The sequence below is a fragment of the Megascapheus bottae genome, chromosome 10 (assembly GCF_031878675.1).
Source record: "Megascapheus bottae isolate mThoBot1 chromosome 10, mThoBot2.hap1, whole genome shotgun sequence".
Lineage (NCBI taxonomy): Eukaryota > Metazoa > Chordata > Mammalia > Rodentia > Geomyidae > Megascapheus > Megascapheus bottae.
The window spans coordinates 1,575,152-1,591,659 of NC_143518.1; the positions used below are offsets into that span (position 1 = coordinate 1,575,152).

Below are 16,508 nucleotides of genomic sequence, written 5' to 3' on the forward strand. Positions count from 1 at the left end.
AATGACAGTAGTGGAAAGTTAATGACAAAATAGACCATTAGAAAGCTGGGCCTGGATGGAAGGAACAGGACACAGATCTGAAGACTGTCTCTGGCTCTGGGCCTTTTTTCTGCTGCATGGCAACTGTGAGTGCATATATCTGTCCAATATACTCTCCAATTGTCATGATGTCATCATCACAGGCCCAGATCAATGGCAGTCAATCATGGGCTGAATACTCTGAAAATAAATCTTTCATCAAGTATTTCCTCAGACACTTTGTCACAGCAATGAAGGTCTAAGCAAGCAACTCTTAGAACTAGAAAGCTCAATAAGTCAAGTAAAATCTCAGGTGAAGCCATATGCTTATAGTTTATGCGTGTAACTGTAGCTACCCAGAAGTCTGAAATCTGGAGATTCACAGTTGATAAGTCAGCCTGGACAGAAAAGCAGAAAAGTATGCAAGACTCTGACTTCAAATTAATCAGCAAAACACAAACTGGAGACAAACCTCAAGTGAGCACCAGCTAAACAAGCAAACCAAGCAAGCACCCAGGTACCACTAAAAAATATATTTTTCTTATTGTTTATTATGATTGTGTTTTATAGGACATTTTTAATTGTTTTATAACTCATTTTAAACTTGTAACTTGAGGCTGGGTGGTGTGGTTCAAGTTCTTGAAAGTGCTCTAGATTATGAAGTGAAACTTGTTGAACAAAGAAAGCCCCGAACTCAAGTCCCAGTATTATCAGAAAATTAAATAAATATCTATAAATAAATAAGCATTTTATTTAAAAAATCAAAACTTGACATTTTAAGCCTTGTGGTAACCTGGAAGATACTTCAAGTTTCCTTCTATTTCTACAAAAGCTGTCTATCAAATGCCCTCTGGGTTGCTTTCATCTTTGCATTTCAGCTGCAGTGTGCAATCAGGGGAACAATGCTACCACCCAGAGGCTAGAGCTGAAAGTGCACAGTCAAAATGAAAACCTTCACAGGGCTGCCCAATGGGTGAAGAAGCACTGTTCACAGATCAAGTGTTGACAAATTCACCTCACTGGGCCTGCACTGTGGATGGAGCATGATGAGTTTCTCAGTGTTGCAACCTGTTAGTTGAATTGCTCAAGTGACAAACACTGAAATCCATGCTTACAAAAAATGACAAGATTCTCAACAGCACCTTCCTTCTCTTTTACCCATTTGTTCAAATACAAGAGGAACGTGTACATTTAACCATTTTGTGGTTGAGGTGTACAACTTTCAAGTTGTAACAAGAAAACCAAAACTATGTGGGGGAGATGGGTTAAATGGAAAAAAATTACCAAAAGCATCAAAATTGGAGTGGTAAATGAAAAAAAAACTCAGCAACCATTTCTACTACTTCTCTAAAAATACCTATTACAAAATAAAATTATTTGAATTTGACTATTCGTTATAAAACGTACCAACTATCATCCTGAATGATGAAATATTGAATTTATTCATATTAAAATGATGTTGGAAATGGAGGCTCATTCCTACAATGCTAGCTGTTCAGGAGGATGAAATGTGAAAATCTCTGCACAAAAGCAGGACAGTAGTCTATAGGGCTTTTTCCCCCTTTGGTGTTGTTACAAAAAAAGCCAGAAAGCTGTAGCACAAATGTCGAGCACAGCCTTGAGAAGAAAGTCTAAGGCGTGTGTGTGTGTGTGTGTGTGTGTGTGCACGCACACGCACGCACGCGTGTGTGGGTAAACAATGTTGATAACTATATATATATAATTTTGGAAGTTCTAACAAAACTAGTATGACAATATATTAAAATGTTAATGAAGACTGAACAGAAAGACAATTATGTTCTCACTAATATGACTAAATGTTTAAAAAAATCCCTCCCAATCAATGAAGCACTTGGAAAGTTAGACAAAAAAACATACCAAAATAGTCCCAACTTTGTGTCTACATCAACAACAAACATTAGCTTGGATTATTTAGAACTTTACAGGAATGGACTTTTATACAAATAGAAAAGAGTCACATACTCTTGTTTGGACTACCTCAGTACAATTGTTCAGAAATTCATCTTTGAAATATTTATCATTCCTTTTTTGTATCTTCTTGTATTTGTGTATTTATATGTAAAAAGCATAATGTTATTGTATAGAATTTTTTCATTGATTTATATGTTGCTCAGTGGTAGAGCACCAGGAAGGATCAAAATATCCTAGCAAGAGGACATAAGTTCAAGTGCTATTATCAGCACAAAAACCAGATAAATTTATTTATTTTTAATTTTTGTAGTCTCATTAAATAGTTGTACAAAGGAGTTTTTATTTGACATGCCAGTTTGTGAATAGAACACATCTTAATCAATGTCAGAACTTCATAATTTCCCACATCTTTCCCCAACCCCACCCATCCCTTCGAGCTCACTAATTCCATTTTCATACATGATGACACATGCCCACTTCTTCTCTCCATTTGTCTACCTTCCTCTTCATAACCTCACCCCCCTCTCACAACATATGTTCCAACTTCCTGTTATTCATTCTGTTAAACAGCTGGCTTAGTTTTTCAAAGGAGTTATACCACCGGAATCCTTCCCTGCACTAACATACTTAATATAGTTGTCCATATGCATATGCATATGACCCTCTGTATGTTTACATAGTATTTATAAATTTCACTTCCACCTATGAAAGAAAACATGCATCCTTTGCCTCTCTGACACTGACTTAGCCCAGTGAACATAAATAAAATTTTAAAACTGTTCAATATTCATACTTGATCCATTTCTCTTTTCATTGAGGAGAAATGCTGCGTCTTCATAAATGCACACTTCCTTGTAATATGGCCAGAGGATTTCTAAAATGATTGTATCATTTTACATTTTTATCAGTGATATCTAAGACCTCTAGTTGTTTTATATGCTATATACACTTATATATACACTTTATATGCTATATACACTTATATATACACTTTATATGCTATATATGTTTTATATGCTATTTACACTTGGTATATATTTAGCCATTCTACTACATATGTAATATTGTTTTATTTTTATTTTTGTCAGCTTTAGAGCTTGTCCTTAGGTCCTGGACCTTGTCCTTGAGTTTTTTCTGCTCAGAGCTAGTGCTCTACCACTTTGAGCCACAGCCCTAAATCTGATTTTCTGGTAATTACTTGGAAATGAATCTCATACACTTTCCTGCCAGGTCTAGCTGCCAGGTCTGTAATCCTCAGATCTCAGACTCCTGAGTAGCTAGTGTTGCAGGCATGAACCACTGGTGTCCAGCTGTTGTTTAATTTCCCCCATAAATACTGGTAGTAAGTGCCTTTTCATATCCTTATTTCCTATCCAAATATTAGCTTAAGTGTAGTTTAAACTCAATTTTTTTACCAAGTTCTTGATTTACTGCATTCAGGATTCTTTCTGTCTCTCCCCCCCCCCCTCACTGTCTTTCTTTCTCTCTCTGTCACACATGCACATACTTTGCTGACTCTATATAGTTTCATTTCACTAATACTACCTTTCTCCTGTCATTGATTTCAGTGCAAAGTGTTAATATATTTCACATGAATTTTGCTTTAGTTTGATATCCAAGAACTCTTCTTCCTAAGGCACAAAGTTTTTAACTATAATCTTCTACAAGTTGTATCTATTGCCATTTAGCCATGAGCCACTTTGCTGTATTGTCTTTTATAGGGTAGGACATAGTTCAAACTGGTCATCTTTCATATTCAATTGTTCATTTACAATTGGTTGGAAAGATTATTTCTCTCAATGAATTGTCTCCATAAATTTGTCGAAATTCATTTGTCCATGATGATTGAGTCTGCGTGTGTGTGTGTGTGTGTGTGTGTGTGTGCATGCACGCACACGTGCACATCCTGTTACTTGGGCTTTCCCTCAAGGCCTGGGTACTACTGTTCCTGAACCTATTCTTTCAAGATTAGCCCCTTGAGCCACACTCCCACTTCTGGCTTTTTATGGTTAATAGAGGTGTCTGACGGACTTTCCTGCCCAGGATGGCTTGGAACCACGATATCCACAACCTGAGGAGCCAGGACTACTAGCATGAGCCATGGGTGCACAACTTGAGTCTATTTCTTGATTCTATTTTGACACCCAACATCCTTGGCTAGCTGAAATCTAGAAAGATGACTGCTGTTTCATAAAAGTAAGAAATCATAGAACTAGCAGTGACAAGGCACATCAGGTAAAGAAAAAGTGACTATGAGGCCATCTGAGTATTGAGGACTAAATGTGCACCTTCCCCCATTCATATGTGAAAGGCTTCATCCCTAATGTCATTAATTTGGGTGGAAGCTAAGGCTAAAGTTTTCCTAATTGTGGGACTGAAATCAATTGTTTTATAAGAAGAATAAGAGATATTAATGAGCTCTCCATAGATGAAAAGTCACAGAAGGGTATAGACAAGGAGAAGGCCTGGCTGAGAATGTGGCCTAGTGGTAGAGTGCTTGTCTAGCATGCATGAAGTCTTCAGTTTGACTCCTCAGGACTACATATGGAGAAAAAGCCAGAAGTGGAGCTGAAGTGGAGCCATGGCTCATGTCCTAAAGCTCTAGCCTTGACAAAGCTCAAGGCCAAGCCCCAGGTCTGTCAAAAAAAAAAAAAAAAAAAAAAAAAAAGCTTGTATCTGTGTATCTGTGTGGCCCAAGGTAGGGGATTCTGTAGAACACAACCAGTTTCTTTGTTGGATATCTGTGAAGATTCTAGAGCTAATTTATGTTTGACATATAACTTGACTCATTTTTAAAGGTCAGTTAATCATTGTTATATTTTCTAATTCAGTGTTAAGTCTTAACTGTCTCCTCTGCCCGCAGACTGACGTTCAGAATAGACATTCTTACAGACAGCCGCAAATGTGTATCCCGGTTTTGTTTCAAATGTTCAATTTACCTAAACTCACACCTTTCTATGACTGCAGGAAGTGATATCATGCCTGTTGTTGAAGAGCTAAAAAAGTGCCCCCATTCTGAAGCAGCAGCCATCTTATGTAAACTGTGAGTGATCCAAAAGTGCACATAAATTAAAAAAACAGAATTGTGGTGCCATTAAGTCCCAGGAATTGACCTGTCTGTGTTAAAATTAACCAGAACTCGTGGCATTTGTTTTCTAAAGCCATAAAACTACCTTCCTACAGTTAATTGGGACTCTACTGGCATGGAAACCTCCACTGCCCTGAACTGTCCCTAACCCCTACCTTATCTCACTCCAGTAGCTGATTGCTGTGTTGATGTAAATCTGTGGTCTTTGCCTTTAAAAGCCCTGTAGAAAGCTGCTCGGGGCTTCTCCTAGGCTCCCGCTGTATGGGAGTGTAGGGCCAAGCCTGAGCTGACAGCCGCCTGAATAAAGCCTTGCTTTTGCATCTAGGACCGTCTGACTCTGGGTGGTCTCTTGGTGGTCGTCTTGAGACTTGGACATAACATTATAAGGGAATAAACCGCTGCTGTGTTGACAAGATGTGCATGTTAAACGTGCGGATATCTCCCAAAAATTAGATTTAAAACTGAAATCCCTCAATGAGTACCTCTCGCATTTTTCCCTATCCCCATTACAGCTGTGTCTACAAGGAAACATAATAAAATTGACACCACGAAACCTAGAACATAACATCACACTAACTTCTCTTAGGAGGACGCCCAGGGGACCGCTCTCGCGCCTGGTTTCCATAGGAACAAGCAATTCCGGCCCGCTGGTTCTTCCTGCCGGAAGTTACCTCTACTTCCGCTCGCCTCTCTTTCCGTCTGCCCCTGATTTCCGGCGGCAGCTGGTGTAGAGGAGTGAATTTTGGCCACAAGCGGTTGCCGTCGGGGGCGGGACGACGCGTCCGCGGGGGGGAGCCGCGGTATTCACGTGCGGAGAGCCTCAGATTCTCTTCCGGGATCTATCATGGCTCCGCCCGGGACTCTGAACCTCAATAATGAGGTGAGTGTTGCATCCTCCGAGACGATAGAGCGGGTGGTGGGCCTCGCAGCCAGAGGTGTCTGTGCGGCTGACGAGCGACGGGCCGGGGTGGAGGGTGTGTGTGTGTGTGTGTGCGAACGTGAGCCCGGCCCGCGGGCTCCACGCCGGCCCCGCGGGCTCTCGGCGCTGGAGAGGGCTTGCCCGGCCTCCCCCCGCCCCGCCCCGGGTCTCGCCGCTTCCTCCGCCCGGCATTCCCCCCACCGCTCCCCCCACCCCGCCACCCCGTCCCCGAGGAGGGCGTCTCCTCCGTGCTCACTGCGCCGCCGCTCGGTGAAGAGCATCTCGAGTGGAGGCTGCAGCCCGCCCCGCGCCCGGCCCTGGCCAGTCTCGGCCCTGGCACATCACCGTGGTGGTAGTTGAGTGGAATGCTTTAATTCCGTTGGAAGGGAATCATAGGTAATAGTGAATCCAGTTGAAACTGCGTTTTGCACTTCCTTCCGTAGGTCATCAGTGACTGTCACAATATTTCAGTACTTTGGTTTAAGTAGCCTTTATTTTACTTCGTAGTAGCCATAAAGTGCTTTTATTGGGGTCCACCGTGGTGGTTATTTTGTTACTGGTTATTTTTATCTTACTGTGTCTAATTTATAAATCAAAATAAATACAGATTTTTAAATAAGTATGTATAGGGGAAAAAAAAAACATGGTAAGTGAGGAGTATGGTGTTCTCTGCAGTTTCAGGTGACCATTGTAGGTGGAGAGCCCTCCACCACTTGGAGAAAGAGGAGCTACTGTAAAGCAAGGGACTAAAATACCAAGGAATAAAGAGATTGTCCTGCGTGTATGGTAAAAGATAGGGGTGTCTAAAAACTGCCTTTGTAGGTCTTTATGAAGTCACAAACTTCTCCATCATAATTGGATGAGATGGCCAGTGCTTTTTAATAGTTGATTCTGAAAGAGGAAGTAGGTTCCATCCATAAGAAGATAACCTTTTTATCCCCATAAATTTTGCTAGGTGGCAGCCTAGGCTCAAAAAAGGTTGGGTTACAGATTATTTCTAAACATTTGTTGGACATCAGAAATGAACACAACCCAACCATCAGTTAATATCTGAATGGCAAGACTAGAATTCTTTGTGAACTTATGATTCATTTTGTTAGCTATAAAATACTTTATATAGAAAACTTATACTAATAGCCTTGTAATCCACTTCTTACATTTAGCAATTACCAGTGTTTTCCATATAATATTTAATCCCATCTTTTTACTCTCCTATCTCAGATTTATTTCATTGTTTACATTTTTCTCACCTATACATTCGATGATTTTATAACATATTTCTGTATTCAGGGTACAGTATTGTATATTTTTAAATTTTGTAGATACAATATCCTATCAGTGTGGCATCCATTTTTATTGTGTAAGCTACTTTTTTCATCAAACAGCATTATTACTGATTCATAATTCATGTAGGTGTTCTGCATTTATTTCAAATGCTACTTTATTGTGCACATTGCATTTATCTCTTACATTATGCAAGAATGCTAAAATAAAAAGTTAGTACATCAGCTTTTCTATTTCCTGAAGATAGATTCTTAGTAATTTTGCAATATTTTCCTTTAGAATGGGTCCATAATTTACATAATTGCAGTAATAATGTGAGAGTGCTTGTTTCTGCACAGTCTCATGGACAGACTGCCTTCTCCTACTTTATTACTTGCCTGTTGGATATATGAGTAGTGAATACCCAGAGGTTTTCATGAATATCCGGAAGTTTCCATGTATTTTTTAAAGCACAGATACATTTATATTTTTCTATTGAGTTTTTGGTATAGGTTAATCTAAATTTGTAGTCAGTAGTCTCCAGTAGAAGTTTCCCTGTATTTTTTTCATATAATTTTTATTATAATTAATAGAAGGGTTACATTATATTCGCCAGATAGAAGGTGCATTAATTTACATACATTGATACCTTTTCTCATGTCTTGGTCCCCATTTCCCTCCTCCCCACCTCCATCTCTCAACTTGTTTTCCCCCTTCCCTATCCAATTTCAAATAACCAAATACAAATATATCCAATACATCAGATAACAAAGTGAGATACTGTAACAATATGAGATAACCAAGGGACAGCAAAAGAGATGAGAGATAACATAGTACATTAAGAACAACAATCACTCATTCCCTGTATTTTTTAAAAGACACATTTACATTTTTCTAATTACAAGTTTTTGGTACAGATTAATTCAAATTGGTGGCAAAGTTAGTCTCCAGTAGAAACTAGTCAGCTGGCTAAAACAGTGCCAAGCCAGCTCAACTCTGCTACCAGTGTTATGTATCAGAAACTCCTTATCTGTACTCCAGAAGCACAACTTATTCTCTCAAAAGCAAATTCACATTAATAACAAATGTATCTTATGTGGCTGTTAAACTCCTGTAAACACTCTTCCTGTCTACTGCTTTTTATGGATTGGAATGCAGCACTACAAAAAGCAATTTTATTTTCTGATTCAATCTTGGCTACAACATAACACTACTCATTGAGCTAGTCCAGGACATACTGGATTTCTGAGTGTCTGAACTATAGACGTTTCTTTGAACTTGCACTGGATTCCTATTTTTATATTTGAGTTGACTCTTTAATTGGTTCACATGGCTCTTACATGCATGTTAACTTTTTACATTATTTATGATCATATTTTGGTATTATTTATCCAAGAAGTGATCCAGCTTCCTTTACTGCTAATTTTACCAAATTTAAAATCATCTGCCTACCTAAATTCTAGGTGTGCCTCACTGATAGCTCTTACATCGTCAACTATAAGCTCTAAATCTTTTTCTTCTGGTTGTCTTAAGTGCATTATTTTGTTGCTTAGAGTTTGTCAACCAGATTTATCAGTCTCTTTTGTTTTAATAACTTTTTCTTTCTTTTCTTTCTTTTTTTTTTTTTTTTTTTTGCCAGTCCTGGCCTTGAGCTCAGGGCACTCAGGGCCTGAGCACTGTCCTTGGGCTTTCTCAAGGCTAGCGCTCTACAGCTTGAACCACAGCACCACTTCCTGCTTAAAGTGAGTGTGATACTGAGAAACCGAACCTAGGTCTTTGTGCATGCTAGGCAAGCACTCTAGCACTAGGCCAAACTCCCAGCCCCAGATGTGTCAGTGTTAATCATGGTGGCAACATACACATACTTCTTTCAGTTCTTTACTTTTTCCTCTACTTTTCTGTCACTTTTTACTGTCTTATTTCATTTCCACTATTATCTCTCTTTTCTCAATTGGCTCACTTTATTCCTCCTTTCTTTCTCTTCCAAACAATGTCATTCTCTTTACAATGTTACTTCTGCTTGCTTGTGGTTAGAGAAGTTGCCCTTGAGTAGTGCTTTGTACTATTGTAACATGAAGTTTTTTATAACTAGAATATTACCATGTCTTGGCCTATTCTGTTCTTCATTCTTAGAATTTGGCAAAGTTCTAGGGGAATGATTTAGCATGTGGAGCAATGTGTGCTCACACATAATGTATCTTTGGTTTTTTTTAATTATGCTTGAAATAGTTCATTATTAAAAATAAGCAATGGATACTTTAAATTAAGTTAAATATCATTTCCATATTTTGTTAATTCAAATGCTTGTTTAATAAATTAAAAACCATTTACAAACACAAAGATGATTAATGAGACACTCTTACGGAATTCATAGTTTGTAACATTCCAAGTTTATTATGTCCAGCAAGGTCTAAGAAAAATATTAATTATTGGAATTGCTGGGTTTTTTAAGATTATAACTTTTTTAACTTCAGCTTTCCAGCATATTTTTAGACTGTTGCTTTATTCCTTTACCATTTTTGGAAAAAATGACTTAATTAAATCATGAATAGAAACAAGAATTAGAGTGGTAAATTAAGTGTATAACATTAAAATTCAAAATAAGTATGTTTGTTTCTAAGCTAATTGGCTTGAATTTTGTTTTTATTCCTCAAAGGTTGTGAAGATGAGAAAAGAAGTGAAACGAATCCGAGTCTTGGTTATTCGAAAACTTGTCCGGAGTGTGAGCAGATTAAAGACAAAAAAGTTAGTTGTTTGAAATAAAGCTCCTGAGACAAGTAAAATGTCAACATTGTTTTGATTTAGTACTAAGATTGTTGGAGGGTGGGTCCTAAAGAATCACACACCATTTTCTCTCATTCTTCACACTGTTTTGCATGGTGATCTGGGCCGGATAGAATCTGCCTTGTCAGCATCGTTGTTTAGGGATACATTTTCTTAATGTATCCATAGATAAAATCTGCTGTTTTGAAATATCTCCTTTTCTCCTCAGAATGAAATTGCCTTGGGATTATTTGTTTTTTCATTATTCAGAGTTATTTTAAAGTAATACATGTAGTATAATCAACAACCAGTTATACTTTCTGTCACCTTTCTTGTGAATTATTGAGAACCTCAATTATTATTAATATTATTATTGAAATCTCAGTGACTTGTAGGTTTATCATGTTATTATATGTCATGTAACTATGAAACAAAATACTTTTTGTGAAAGTTTCTTCCCTATAGTTCTGATTGTTTAATCCTGAAAGAAGTCATAAAAGAAAGCCCTCAAATGTTTGTCCCTAATTTCTTCTTTGTTTGTAAATGTTCTAGAAGATAACCCCACTGTCTGTCATGGACAGACATTTAACCATCTTAATTCTCTTTTATAATTCCAGGGCACAATTTTTTTGTTGAATAAAAATACGCAACCTAATTTTAGCTTATAAAAGTTCTTTTGATCGGACATGTTACCTTAGTATTTAGGACTAAGGAAGGCAATCAGGAACAGTAAAATAGGATCATTGTGTAAGTTGCCAGACTACAGCTTGTTTATAAAATAAGAATGTTTATTAGGGTGGAGGGTGAAAAAAGGGGAAAGTGGTAGTACAAGATAGAGTGTTTTTTTTACACAATGCTCTTTTATGCCATTGTATGTATATTTTTTTGCAGAGGAACTGAAGATGCACTGTTAAAAAACCAAAGACGGGTTCAACGATTGCTTGAAGAAATCCATGCCATGAAGGTGAGCTTGTTAGGATGTGTATGAGTGTGTATTTGTGTGCATTTTGATACTTGTTTGAGTATTACTGAGAGTTTCTAAAAGCTTATTTGTGGGTCTATTTGGTGAAGAATGCAGTACATTTATAAAATTATAATTTGCTTTGGCTTGCTTTTTTTTTATAAACTGACTTTATTGAAGTGCTAGACTAATTTTGAGTCAAAACTGCCAAGACAAACTCATCTCTGCTTAATAATACCTCATGCCTACAGTTTTTTATTTTACTGTAATTTTGGGCATACAGTCTAAATTAAGCTCAGGAATTAAAGTGTCCTTGCCAGTGAGAATGTAGATGATGGCTTTGGTGGCTGACATCATGTTTGCTTAATGCCAACTCAATAAATTTTTGTGTGTGGGGGGTCAGTATGTTACTCAGTTCTGTAGTAACTTAAAATTAGGATTGGACCAATATAGTCTATATTCTTTTCTTTTTCAACCAGACTGTTTCCTACTGTAACTTTTAGCTCTTTTTCATTACTCTTACTTGGTAGAAACTTCCATTTACCAAATGATATACCATTAAATGTCTGGGAGAGAACTTTATTGCAGAACTTAAAACAACAATTGGTACCAGTAATTATTGCAATTACAGGGTACTTTTACATGTATGTTTGGCAATTATAATTTGGCATAACTGCCAATTTTTGAGTTAGATAAAAGAGTAAGAATATTCTCTAACAATATTTTGAATTACATTACCAAAGTTTCTCACTTTTTTTTTTTTTTTTTTTTTTTTTTTTGAGCCAGGTTTGGCGTTTGAATTCAGGCCCATGCACTGTCTCTGAGCCTTTTGCCCAAGACTAGCAAGTACTCTTTCAGCTTTTTGGTGGTTAATTGTTTTTGTTTTGTTTTTTTGCTGTTCCTGGTGTTTGTATTCAGGACTTCAGGACATTGACACTATAAGTAAACTATTCTATCACTTGAGCCACAGCACCATTTCTGGCTTTTTTTGAGTAGTTTTTGAGGGAAGAATCTCACAGGATTTTTCTGCCTGGGCTGGCTTTGAACTGCAATCCTCAGATCTCAGCCTCCTGAGTAGCTAGGATTATACTCATGAGCCACCAGCGCCCAGCTTGGTGATTAATGGAAATGAGTCAGATGAACATTCTGACCAGGCTAGATTTCAGCCTGTTGAGTAGCTAGGATTACACATGGGCCATGGGTAACTGGCACTCCTACTGGTTAAAATGTGGAACATTATCTTAGTTCATTTGAATAAAAACAGGTATAGGAAATGATTCTTTGGTATGAAGTATATGTTCTTATATTTATCCCTCCCTACTTCATAGGACTTTAAAGTTCATGGAATCCCTTTGATACATCTTTTCATTCTCAAAGTTATAATCTCCCCTGTTTTTCTTCATACATTCAAAAAAAAGCAGTGTTCTTTGTTCCCTAAATATTATTGGTGTCCCTTTCAGTTGTAGAGCACTGAGCTTTTTCACATACCTTCTAATTCATGGTATACTATAAGAAAGAAATCTTTGGGAAGTTGTACTTTGAGGATAGCACCAAAATAGGAAGTTATGATTTGTCTTTTTCTTTCACATTCTCAAAACCAAGGTCCTTGTCAAATTACATTGTATCTAATTCTTCTGAATAGTCATTCATAGACTCTGAGCCACTATATATAATTGCTGATTTTATTTTACAGTGGAAAGAATGCAATACATGCAGTAAGCTTATATGCAGTATTTGACGAGTTTGAGAATAGTAGACACTTATTCTTTATAACTACTGTTTTGTAATGTTCAATAATTAATTTGATTTAGTTATTAGATCTCAGCAGAGGGAAATCCAACTGAGTGATCAAGTTTATACATTTAGAAGGTTTCTATCATTGTAATAGTTCTGTCAATGTAATAATTTGGCTTTTTGTTTTTCATAATTATACAAAACCAGTTTTTAGCCTCATAGAGAGCCAGAGTATTCTGCATGTTCTGGACTGGCTAGTCTGACATTTTCTTCTTTTATAACACCATTGAAGCACTAAATTTCAAAATGAAAAATATACTACAAAGACTATATGTTTTTGGTACATGAATTTAATTTTATTTTTTAAGCTAATATTTGCTTTTCTTAAGTTTCAAATCTTATTTCTCATTTAGATACTATGTTTGTGTTTGTGTGTGGGTACATGTGCGTGCATATCAATAGTATAACTCAAAGTCTCAGGCTCTTGCTTAGCTTTTTCCACTCAAAGCTGAGCCACACCTCTACTTCCAGCTTTTTAGTTCTTAGTTAGAGATAAAAGTTTGACAGATTTGTCGGCCTTGCTGGCCTCAAACCTCATTTCTCAGATCTCAACTTGCTGAGTAGCTAGGATTGTAGGCATGAGCTGCCAGTGTCTAGCCATTTATGAAGCTTTTATAAAATTGACCTTTTCTCAAAGAAGTAGACATTTAATATTTTTCAGGTAAAAAAATTTGTAATTTTGGGAGTGATTATTTTTCATATATATAGTGCCCAAACAGTAGATTCGGTAGTCTTTGTTAAATTTGAAGGAAAACCTTTGCTTACTCACTTCTGAAAGTTAAAACAAAAAAGGGTTTTTTGTTTTGTTTTGTTTGGCTCACATACCACTAGCCTTGACATACTGTCCTATACTCATTCTCTATGATAACAGGGTATTTTGTTGCCAGATGACATCTTCTTGAAGAAAACCCATGATATTTTTAGAATTGTGAGTTGATTTTTCTAGCCATGATTAAAAGTGGTCTGATCTTTATGATACTATAAAATCATAGGTTCTAATTTTATAGGCTATAATGTATAAATTCCAAGTCTTTGCTGCATTTTCAAGAAGTGTTTATTCGTTGAACTTTTATATTAATGTGAATACTAACTTGCAAAGAATTGCCTTTTCTTTGGGAGTTAAAATACCTTACCACCACATTCAGATCCCTAAGCTTACTTAGCTAAAGACAAAGACATTAAAAATTACTGTACCATTATTCAAAATGTGGACAAAATCCATTTGGTAATGAGAATGGCAATGACTGTGTTTTACTGAGTATTTTCTGTTCCTGGTACAAGTCTTGCATTTTAGTACAGACTGGCCTCAGACTCATAATCCACCTACCTCCCGTATGCTGGGGTTAGAGATGGGAACACTACACCCTGCTGCAATTTGGAGGATGTTTTGTTATTGTTGTTGCTTTTAGTATTATATCAGGAACCAAAGACTGGAAAGGTTCTTCATTTTACAGTCCCCTTAGCCAGTGCCCTATGGCCATGCAGCTCTAATTTTAATTTTTTTTAAGGTAGAAATTTCCTTGTTTCTAAAAAGAGGATCAAGATCTCTTGCTTTAATTGCCCTCTGTACTCTTAGTAGTCTTTTAGGAGATTACTGTACGCTGCTTTCCTCGCTCATCCAACACTTGAAAACATCGTTCTACCGCTTAATCAGTATTTTCAGTATTCCTGAGCCATTAACAATATTGCATGTGCAACATGTATTACACGGTAACATGTGTGGTACTTGAGGGTCTTGGTGTTCATTGTAAATGATGCTGATAGAACAACACATCTAGTTGGTGATATGCTAAAGATACTGTCTTTCTAAAGAGCAGCAGTTGTGACAAATAGAAATGTTGCTCATTCTCGGTCCATACAGCTTCCTACTTCAGTGTGAAAACAAATGTGAGCTTGCAGGCCTTTGTTGGCCAGAGTGATGAGAGAGTTATTACTGTTTAGCACCTAATTTTGGAATCGCTTCCCAGGACTAGTTTACCTCAAAGACTGCTCAGTGTGTAAACAAGATTGAGAAGTGAGAAGTAAGAAGCAATATCATATGGTAGTGGGCTTTTTTTTTTTAAACCATGCTTATTTCTTTTTGACTTTTTTTTTAAAGCTTTGTAATTTGGGAAATTTGAATTTTCAGCCTTGATAGGATATTTCCTAATAACTGAATGTATCCAAAGCACTTTTCAACAATTAATTAAAAAGTTGTAGGCAACCAGTGCTGCTGTTGAAATAATGTGGTGCTCGAAAAAAGAGGTAACTATTACAACACAGTTCCTTGGAAACGCAGTTGAGGAGACAAAGGGCTTTTAAAGCAGCTGAATGATCAGGTTTCAAGAGATGAGATATCTCCCCCCATTTTTAGACTTTTTATCTCCTCAATGGAAACAAATTATTTTCAAATATTTGCACTTGTAAACTTGAATACATACTGTATGATAAAAAGCCATACATTATTTTCTTATTTTGTAATAGGAAAAATGTTAAATGATCTAATTGAATATGAGCTGCTTGGGAATGGTTTTTGGGATATATAGAATGCATCATAACCAAAACACAGAGGTCTGTAAGTTCATGGTGGATCTGGCAGTTGCTTAGTACTCTGGGTCTTTCTTAATATCATTCTTTCAGGATGTAATGTTGTCTTTCTAGCTCATGCTTACTGTATTTATTGGAGCATAAAACAGGTAATCAGCTTGTATTTCTTCAGTGAATTAATGTCGTCATTGGACTATGGAATAAATGTAAAAGTAAAAAGTAAAAGTGACGGGGCCTGGAGTTTGGCCTAGTGGTAGAATGCAAGACCCAGGTTCGATTCCTTGAAACCACATACATAGAAGAAAGCCAGAAGTGGTGCTGAAGCTCAAGTGGTAGAGCTCTAGCCTTGAGAAAGTCCAAGGACAGTGCTCAAACCTTGAGCTCAAGCCCAGGACTGGCACACACACACAAGTACAAGTGACTAAGATAGTAGGTGAGAAGGAAAATAGAATGAAGGAAAATAGAATGAAGGTGAAATATGACTACCTTGTAGACTCATCTTAATCATTCTCATGTATGTGTTAAACAGACTTTTTTTAAGTATTAGAATACTTGTCATGTAATTTGTAAGACTACTGTAAAGCAATCTCACCATATCATACAAGGGAGCAGCTGGGTTATACAATTTTTTAAACAAATCCATTGATAATGAGTATTTTAAAATGTTTAGTAAGGCTGTAAATGTGCTTAGTGGCAGAGTGCTTGCCTAGAATGTTTGAAGCCCTGGTGGGTTCGATTCCTCAGTATCACAAACAGGACAGGCGAGAAGTAGCACTGTTGCTCATGTGGTAGAGTGCTAGCCTTGAGCAAAAGAAGCTCAGAGACAGTACCCAGGCCTGAGTTTAAGCCTCAGGATTGGGAGGGAAAAGGGTTTGTAAGCGTAGATATTGCCACAAATGTTAATCAAGGAAGTATGACAATTTAACCACAAATATTAATTTTATTACTTGATCAAGATGGTAGGGTGTAATCAAGTTCCAATGAAGAATGTCAAGAATTGATACTGTTTCATGCCACAGACTTGTCATTTGACTGAAACTGAGGATTCAAAAGGGTTAATCATTGTGTCTGAAGTCACAGTATTACAGAAAGCCAAAGGTAGGATTCAATCCAAATCTATATTTTCTAACCCATTTTTCTCAGCACTCCTATAGCCTAAATAAAAATATTTCGTAGACAATCATAAGAAAAAAATAGAAATTATGAAGATGCTTCTGTCCTCTTTGCATTAGAATTTTAATGAC

At 37.0% G+C, this 16,508-nt stretch overlaps 2 protein-coding genes across 7 annotated transcripts in view; one reads left to right on the top strand and one right to left on the bottom strand.

Annotated features, from left to right (window-relative positions):
- LOC150057313 (uncharacterized) overlaps positions 1-5,910 on the bottom strand; it is a 207,122-nt gene extending 201,212 nt beyond the window's left edge. For all 5 annotated transcript variants that reach the window (XR_016536812.1, XR_016536810.1, XR_016536813.1 and 2 more), the window contains exon 1: positions 5,616-5,910. The gene's annotated coding sequence lies outside the window, so the exon portion shown is untranslated. The remainder of the gene's footprint in view (positions 1-5,615) is intronic.
- The window catches only part of Srfbp1 (serum response factor binding protein 1), a 30,040-nt gene continuing 19,299 nt past the window's right edge, over positions 5,768-16,508 (top strand). The window contains exons 1-3 of one of the 2 annotated variants that reach the window (XM_090340056.1): positions 5,768-5,918; positions 9,877-9,965; positions 10,875-10,947. In XM_090340056.1, the coding sequence (XP_090196182.1) occupies positions 5,883-5,918; positions 9,877-9,965; positions 10,875-10,947 (198 nt within the window). In that variant the 5' untranslated portion in view covers positions 5,768-5,882. Of the gene's footprint in view, positions 5,919-6,213; positions 6,354-9,876; positions 9,966-10,874; positions 10,948-16,508 lie in introns of those variants that run through there. The other variant, XM_090340057.1, reaches the window with a different exon arrangement.